At 50.7% G+C, this 9,281-nt stretch overlaps 1 protein-coding gene across 1 annotated transcript; it reads right to left on the reverse strand.

Annotated features, from left to right (window-relative positions):
* Positions 1 to 309: 309 nt before the first annotated feature.
* LOC104163030 (galactoside 3(4)-L-fucosyltransferase-like) lies at positions 310 to 1,395 on the reverse strand. The gene has a single exon (XM_009701908.1). It carries the CDS (start codon positions 1,393 to 1,395, stop codon positions 310 to 312), a length of 1,086 nt encoding a protein of 361 aa, XP_009700210.1.
* Between the last annotated feature and the right edge of the window lie 7,886 nt (positions 1,396 to 9,281).

Genomic DNA, 9,281 nt, shown 5'->3' on the forward strand with positions numbered 1-9,281 from the left:
TGTGGAGCTGATCCAGAATTGTTTGCAGAGACTGAAGGTGAATTTCTCCAAAGACCAAGCTGCAGCCGGTAAAACAAGTTGTTCAGGTAATTAATAAATCAGCAAAAAAATCCAATGTACTACTCTATCTGACAGTCTATTCTCCAGTAAGACAAAGAAACACAAACACCTAATTGCTTCCTTGTCCTTGTTCGCTTCAAAGCTCCTCTTGTCCCTCCATTTCCATCAAGTTCAATCACCCTGTGAAATTGCAACCCGCCGGCAAGGACAAAAAGATGGCAGGGGAACAGAGAGCCGAGCAAAGAGCAGTTACACGAACCACTCAGACAGATCGGGCACAACCCGGTACCTGGCCTCCGTCGTCTGCAAGAAGTGACAAGCTCTGCAGACGTGCAGGGCCCAGTCAGCCCCCGCCACTGGTTTCAACCACTTGCGCCACTGGAAGAAGTGCTGGTATCTCTCGGCGTCCCTGCTCAGGTCCCACAGGTACCGCGCCAGGTCCCCAGCGTTGGCAAAGTCATCAACATGGATGAAGGAGTCAGCGGGCAAGAAGCGCTCGTAGTTTTCTCGAGGAGGTCCCAGCACGACAGGGACGGTGCCAGAGGACAAGGCGTTTCTCCAGAGCTTCTCGGTGATATAGTCTTCATGCCGCGAGTTCTCGAAAGCCAGGTAGAAGTTGTACTGGGACAGAGTGGGAAGGAGCTTGTCCCAGGGCAGGGGCAAGTGATGCCGCCCATAGACATCCACAGCGATGTGTTTCTTCAGCTCCTGGTAGTACTTTACCCGGTGGGAGCCTGCTTTCCAGTTGCTGACTACCCAGGCCACCAGCTTGGTCTTGGGTGGGATGCTGAGGGGCTGGGGCTGGCCAAGGAGCTGCAGTTCCCCATAAGGGGTGAAGATGTCCGAGTCTCTCCGGTAAGACATGGTCAGGTTGAAGAGGTTGTCCATGGCACCTAAGTTTGGAGAGTGACTTGGGGACTCCAGGTTGAACCAGATCCAGCGCTGGGATGGGAGTCTGGGGAGCTGGGCCAGCCCCTCCGTGTCCCTGCACACATCCCTGTGATGCATAATCACAGCATCAGCCTTTTGGGACCAGCTGCGGTTGACGGTGAAGTGGCAGTCCGGGGTGCCGTAGAGCTCCGAGCAGTTTACGAAGTTAAAGTGGTGCCCAAAGGGCCACTTCCACAGCAGGATGGTCAGTCTGCCTTCACTCTTTGGTGGGGTGCTGGTATTTCCAGCACGGGCTGTTTGTGCAGAGGGATTGGAATTGTAACGCTCTGGTTCAGAAGTCCTGAACTCATGAAGAGAAACAAAGAGACAGGAGATGAGGATGAAGCTGAAGAGCAGGAAGGCGAGGAGTTTCTTGCAGGAGATCTTCCCTTCCACGAGCTCCATGAATGGATCTGCAAACACCACAGAGAGGACAGCGAGTGACGGGTGCACGCTGACCCCAGCAGGGAGGTGGCTCCGGGTACACGGTTTGGCAGGGCGGTACGTACAGGGGCGCAGGGGCCAGCGTGAAGACCTGAAATGCATTTACCTCCAGCCGCCTCTTTGCGGAAAGAAAGGTCACCTCTAGCGCGTCGTACACAAGGCGCTTACGCACGCTCTCACCCGCAGGGCGCTGCCATCCTGCCACAGACGCCAGGCTCCCCTCCATCACCACCCACTGCCTTTCCTCGTCAGCCCCTTCTCCCTCCCGCCATTTCCTAGAAGAGTCGCCCGTGACAGGCTCCTCCGGACACGCGGTTGTCTGCTCTGTCACGGGGCGGCCGGTGACCCCGGTGACCCGAAAAAGGCCAGCAGCACCACAGGCACCGCTGACAGGCACGCGGAGGAGGGACAGGTGCCCCGCCCACCAGCTTCTGCCAGAAATCCCGCCTCCTCCCAGCAGCCTTAGGGTCCAGAAGCCACTCCCCCTCTTCTGGTCCTGTGCTCTGTTGTGATTGGCTGGCAGGAGCAGCCATCCCTTCCCGTTTACCCAGAAGTACATCAGACCCGGAAGGCCTTTCATCTGCCTACACGGGGCTGCCATTTTGTTTTGGCCACCATTTTAGGACAGGGGGCCACCATTGAATGGCAGGGAACTGTCGGGCTTTTTTTTTAAACGTCTTATTGCTCTGTGATTGGCTGACAGCCATTTCTTGACGCCGTCATACCCACATGGTCTCAGGCAGCCCTGTGATTGGCTGGCAGGACTAGCTACCAGCATAGCCTGAAGTACCTCAGAAAAGGACCACTATGTGCTCCCCTCTGGGAGACCAACACTTTTGACAGTGTCATTGCCCACATGTTCTCCGGCAGCCCCCTGTGGCTGGCTGCCTGCCTCCTTTGGACCGGGAAATGCTCATGTATTAAAATATACACATTTATATACTATATAGAGAGTATATAAATGTGTATTTTATACTTCTAAACAATATATAGAAGTATACATAAAGGAGTATACAAATATATATGGCTTTTAAAAATTTAGATATAGATACAATTTTATATATTCTACATAAATATAGCTGCGTATGGATTTATAGATATATATTTATAAAGGTACAGAGATTAAAAACTTACAGTCATAAAAACATAGATAGAAAATGGCCAGGCTGGAGTTCCCCACTTTACCATGTCTGGGGTGGGCAGAAACCTCATGAGGGCAGAGAGGTACCAAAAGGGTGGGGGGCATGGAGAAGTTGGAACGTGCCCAAGAGCGACAGACCTCCCCGAGAAAGCCACCGAGGGACCCCCAGCACAAATCGTGTCACGTGCAAAGGCGAGTCCCTGCATCCGAGCCCAGCCCAGCGGGAGGACAGGAGCACTGGGGCAGACTTTGGGCTTTGCATGGGGCTGCAAGGCATGGGCAACGCTGCCTGCGAAGGTGGAGAACCAGAACAAAATGTCAGCTTCAGAAGAACATGTCTGTGGGCACAGTAAGGAAAAGACCCAAGAGGTTTCCCAAAAAGATGACACAAACCAGAAGAACGGGCTAGTGGCCCGTGAACCACAAACTGGATTTTGCTGTCAGCATCACACAGAGATGTCGGGTGGGGGAGCTCCCTTTACCCATGTTTGGGGGGATCTGACAGCTACCTATAAACCATTCGGGCGTGCAGGCTGGTGCTATATGTGTTTCCTTCTCTTTCAGTTGACGATCTCATCGAACCTTTTGAAACAGCTTGTCTGTACTAATTAACGGCCTTGTTTGTCACCGTGTGTTTCGCTTCAGTGTCCTGTGAAGAAGAGTAGCCACAGGCTTCTCAGCACAGCTAGCACTTGTATGCCCACCACCCCTCCAGCTTCCAACAGGCTCTGTCATAGCATCACCACCAGCGCTTTTATCATCAGCATCCTGCTGGCTGCTCCTCCGTACCAGATAATAGTCATGGTCTTTCAGGTCTGCAACACCCCATTGCTTTTACTGACCCACTTGTTGTGGTCCCTAAGAGCATGGGGCTGCTCTCTTGTGTCCCAAAGCCCAGATCTTGCTGCTTTTGCAGTGATGAAGACTAACAGGACAATCTTAAACGCATGCCAACATTGACCTAAGGACAAGGAAACCCATATAGCATCAGCCTGCACTTCACCGTGGTCTTACAGGTAGCTCTAAAATTCCCCAAAACAACAAGATTTCCAGCAAAAGCTGGTGGGTTAGGCACCTGTCACCTATTTCGTGTATCACCGGTACCTATACTACTGACAGACACGATAAGAAAATAGGGAAGCAATGCCTCCTTGCAATCGGAGGTGAAAACCGATGTCCACAACCCCCTCCCTCCTGTACGCGGTGCCTCTCTCTCGCAGCCCAAGTCAGGTTCCTCCTCCAACAACTATCGAAAAAACAAAGGACTGTGGCAACTCACCTCTGGGCTTAGTCCTGGTGAGAAAGTGTGCCGTGAAGGTGAGCACTGAAGTGGATCACACAACCAGGAAAAGAGGAGAAGAAAGGCGAGCGCAGACGCAGGGAGGGATCAGCAGTGTTTTCCAGGTGTTCCTCTGTGTCTTGAGCTGTGCGTGCCAGTCGCTACCACCAGAAACATGTCACCCAATAATAAAAGCTGTAATAAAGCCAGGACAGATTCCTCTTCAACAGATTAAGGAACAGTCCAATAAAGCAGCCCAGACGTTGCTTGTGGTTAAAGCATACCTCACCTCCACACACGTACTTAGTCTGCTTCCTTTGCCAGTCTCAACCCACAGGATTTGCTTGGGATATGCTTTCTTCTCCACCTTGTGTGGCAGGAGGACAGCTCTGTTTGGGAAGGACGAGCAAAGCTGGCATGGATTGGAGGTGTAGGAATCAGGTCTGCAAGTCCTCCTGCCAGCTAGTGGGCTTCATGGCATAGCTGCCTCCATCCCCATGCCAGGCCACATCTCCTTGTCACCTTTCCAGGATCTCGAGCTAAAGCGCGTCTTGGGACTGGTGACTTCAGCAACCACCATGAGCTTCAGAGTAGACAAGTGCTTGAGCAAGACTCTCTGGGGGATTCCTCCTGTGTCCAGCGCCGCAGAGCATGCTTTGGGAGCATCCACAGCCCAAGTCAACAGGCATTGTACATCACGGTCTGCGGACACAGAGAGGTTGGTGGTTTGCTGCACCCAGAGTGAATTGATCTGGCATCCAGCTTGGCCGCTCTTGGCTGGGATATAAAAAAGCCATTATATGTTATTACCAGGCTTAAATATATTCAGCTGTAAATGTGGGTGGTTGGTCTGGAATTAAATTCACAGAAAGAGTTTTAATACAGGTTTGGATGGGCAAGAAGAATGCAAATGGGCAATACAGGGTGGAAGATTTTACATTTCCAGGCCTTCTACCAGCAGGTGTGTGTTTCCTGGGACAGAGCTGGAGGTCACCTGAAGTGTGTCCAGGTGCCTCCTGCAGACTTGGGAACATTCCAGCACAGGTGAGAGCAAAAAATACCATGGCATGATGGATGGGGCCATAACTCATGGTTTGCTCACCCCAGGATGACCCAGGCAGCCTGTCTCACAGCTCCTCACTTGGGGCTGAGAAGGTACTGTCACCGAAAGTCAGGGATAAAACTCTCTAACACTTGATGTATGAAAGAGCAGGCATTACTTTATTCAGCGCTGGGCACCTATTTATCTGTTAATTTAAATTTTTTAACCCTTTTGTATCAGTACCAGCCATTCAACTGCTCTGTCTAGAAATTCCATTCTTGAGAAACGGTGACTTCTTGCCCTTTCCCCATGGCACAGGCTATACCTATACCAGTAAGTTAAAAAATACAAGGGCATAGGCTGTGGATTTAATTCACCTAGAAGCTGAAATTTGGAACAGCCCATGGCCCAGCTTTGGCATGACCCAGCTAGTGCCAAACGTGACCCAGGTGCGGTTTGGGAGTCACCAGGGCAAGCAACCGTTCCTTACAGGTAGTCTGCACATGGCCACTCCTTCACTCCATCAGTGACTTGGGAAGACAAACGCCATCACTCTGAACATCCCCCCGCCCCCACCCCCCCGCCTTCTTTTTCCCTCAGCTCTATATGCTGAGCATGACGTCAGACGGTATGGGATATCCCTTGGGTCAGTTGGGATCAGCTGTCCCAGCTGTGTCCCCTCCCAACTCCTTGTGTCCCCCCAGCCTCCTCGTTGGCGGGGTGGGGTGAGAGGCAGAAAAGGCCTTGGCTCTGGGTAAGCCCTGCTCAGCCCTCACAAAAACATCCCTGAATTATCAACACTGTCTCCAGCATAAATCCAAAACATAGCCCCATACCAGCTACTATGAAGAAAATTAACTCTATCCCAGCCAAAGCGAGCATGATGAACGTGGCCCAGCCACGCTGGTTAGCCTCAGGAGGACAGACTTGTCCTACAAGGGTAGATGCAGTCGTGAAGTTCAGGTATCGGTTGGCTTTCTTGCCAAGGGTCCTTGAGCTCTGCAGCCAGTGGGACAAATGAAGACCCGGCATGCCCAGATGGCCCCAGATGCAATTTTACTCAAGGCTGGAGTGGAGAAAGATTTGAGTTTCTCAGCACCGTGGGAAGCCTTGAGTTGAAGAATCCTGGAGGACTAGATAAGAGGCTTCAGGCAGGTGGAAAATTCGAGACTTTTGTACCTGTGAAAACGAGGACCATAAGGAACTGAAGCTCAGCAGGGGTAATTAATATAAATGAAACAAATGAGCCAGTGTGGGGAAACCATAGAAAACAGTCACAAAGCTGTGGATTGAGAATTGTTCCAAGCGGCACACGTGACGTGCGGTGAGAGATCGCTTCATCCAGAAGTTGATGTGAGATTGTAGCATGGACAGAACAAAGAGGCCGTTCAGGTAATAGACTTGGCAGGACCAAACACAGTTGACATGAAGACTTATTGTTATATGATGAATAGTCTCAGTAAAGCCTGCATCTGAAGACAAATAATGGCGTTGTTTTTGGAGAAGCTTCCTGGTTACCGCCCTTGCTGTCCCAGCAAGTGACAGCGGAGCTTCGGATGCTGAGCTCTCCCCCAGGTGAGCACAGGAACATGCAAGGGCCGGACTCCCTGTGCCAACGGGGCAAATGTCGCTCACCCAGGGATGAACAGCAGGTGAACAGCTGAGACCATTTACCTTCAAAGAGGTCACCAAGCGCAGTTAGTCCACAGTGATGGATTTCCAAACACACTGGATTCATGTACATTACCAAAGAAATGAGCCAGAGACTAGAATTTGTCCCTGAGGCCAAGTGACCCAGCTTGACTCCCATCCCCTCTGCTTTTCAGTCAACTGCAGTTGCATCCAGGTTTTTGTTGGGAATGGTCTCAGACCTGGGCTATCCTTGGGCCATGTCTAGACGCTGTTTGAAGGGCACTGTTTGGCATGGGCTAAAATCGTGCCAAGGCGTGTGCGGTACAGGTGATAATGGGACGATGTTTAGACCTGTGCCCTGGCTCCATTTAGTTTCCCGTTGCATATGTTGCATGTGAAGAAAAGCCACAGCCCACGGCTACAGCTGAGGGATGAGCACTTGGAAGCATTTATCTAATCAGACACCTTGTCTCAAGACAAGACAGAGACTCCAAGAGAACAGGGCACATGTCTCACAGCCCCATCAGCAATATATCTCTGCTAGTATCAAGACATTGAATGTTTGCATTAAAATTACCTGGCAAAATTCTCTATGTACCTCCAATTCCTTTGAAAAGCTTCTATAGAGTCTGCAAAGGAACAACACTACGTTTCCCTGCTCCAGTCGCTTTGGGCAGACTACAAAGAGTAAGAGCAGGGCAAAGTGGTGGGAGGAATACAGAATTCCTTTGCAAAGACTCACCAGGGAGCTCTGCCTGGAGCGCTCAGAGCTGTGGTCTCCAACTGCTCCCTGTTCATCTCTTGCAGAACATTTTGTTGAGGCTTTCCAGGAACAAAGATGTTTTGGGAAATGATCATCAATAGGCAAATACCAGCATGGATCCAGTGGCAGTCCTAAACATGCAGCTGAGCTTCAGTGGGTAGGATGGGTACGTGTTGTCCAAACACGATGGTTGTTGATGCTCCCCTTTGTCACCCTCAGCTTTTCTGCCTGCACAGACATAAAATAAGTGTCAACAGGAACTCTCACCTAACCAAATTTCTTATCTGGGTTTCCAGTATAAGGGAGGAGGATCAGGGAGATGGGAGGAGGATCAGGGAGATGGGAGGAGCACAACCCCCAAATGTACAACAGGTTTTAAGATGCTGAACATGTTGTGTGTGCCTCGTTGTATAACCACATAGAATCATAGAATCGTTATGGTTGGAAGAGACCTCAAAGATCATCAAGTCCAACCGTATACCTGATGCCACCATGTCTACTAAACCATGCCCTGGTTGGCATCCAGCAGTGGGTTTCTGATCTAGGCTAGACTCCCCTCATGGCACAGCCCAGTAACAGCAGAGCAGAAGGGTGCAGCCACCAAGAACAAATATAGCAATGCCTGATCCAGAGCCCTGTAACGTCAGCAGGGAGATTGGGATGGGAGCATGGGGTTGGCAACCAGCCCTGAACACCGGTGATCCCCGAAACCCTGCATCCCCTTAGCCATCTGCCTCCCTGGGTGGGCTAAACCTCAGGGCCCACCCTGACTGCCCCATGGTTTTGCTCTAACTACATTATATCACCAGTCCTGTGCATTCGCTGGGACCACAGCTCTTCCCAAAGGGCAACATCTCCCTTTGACATGGGTCTGACTCCCTGGGGGACCCCAGGTCAGGCAGCCCCACTGCTGCTCCCCACAGGCTCCAGCCTCCAGGAGAGTAGCAGGGAGTGGTGCAGGAGGGTTGCGAATTGTTTGCATTCCCAAGAATGTGCTATTTCCTCCTAGAGAAAAAAAGAAAAAACAAAACAAAACAAATAACAATTACTTGTGCTGCACCCAGAGCTGAACCACGCCAGAGGGATGCCAGCGCTAATGGCCCTACTTGCCCAGGCCAGGTTCATACGCAGCAGCCCTGAAAGCCTCCAGCTTTCTTCTGGGGAGAAATCAAGTTATTTTTTTCCCCATCAGCTTTGGGAATCAGAGATGCTATGTGTCTCCAGCATGCCCAACTGCATCTGTAAATTCAGCAAAAAACTATCTTCCCTACGACAATTTGTGCTCCCTTCCCCGATTCAGTAGCAGCCCAACACATGGTGTGCTGCTCCCCCCCTAGCTGTCCCTGTCCTGCCCATTCATTAAAATCATCAAGTGTCTTTCCCAGGTCAACAGCCAAGATCCTACATTTCTCAGCATTTAGTAATCAGCATGTGATGGCGTCAGGGTAGGATTTCAGCAACTGCAAATAGCAACACCTCTGAAATCCAAACAATCCAAAAAGATAGATCCGGATACTTAAATAGAACAAAAGCTACATGGGAACATAGAAACATCCCTGGTGGGTGAGGGAAGGCCTGATTTTTAAAAATTATCATTCCTAACGCACATGCAATCTGAATGCTGCCAATAGGCAGCTTTCTGGTTTAGAAACTTTGCTTCTGTCTCACACAAATCCATCTCATGCCGGGCTTGGAGACAGGAGAGGAGAGGAAAGAGGAAACAACCGTACTCTTGGCTCTGGGACTTTGCTTTTCTCAGCTTTGCAGAACTAGGTGGCGAGGTCAATTTTCACCCACCCTCAATGACTATTCATAGACTCATAGAATGGTTTGGGTTGGAAGAGACCTTAAAGCTCATCAAGTTCCAGCTCCTTCCACCACACCAGGTTGCCCAAAGCCCCATCCAACTTGGCCTTGAACACTTCCAGGGACAGGGCATCCACAACTTCCTAATATCTGAGCTGAATCTTCCCTCTTCCAGTTTAAAGCC

The sequence above is a fragment of the Cariama cristata genome, unplaced genomic scaffold (genome assembly GCF_000690535.1).
Source record: "Cariama cristata isolate BGI_N322 unplaced genomic scaffold, ASM69053v1 scaffold2756, whole genome shotgun sequence".
Lineage (NCBI taxonomy): Eukaryota > Metazoa > Chordata > Aves > Cariamiformes > Cariamidae > Cariama > Cariama cristata.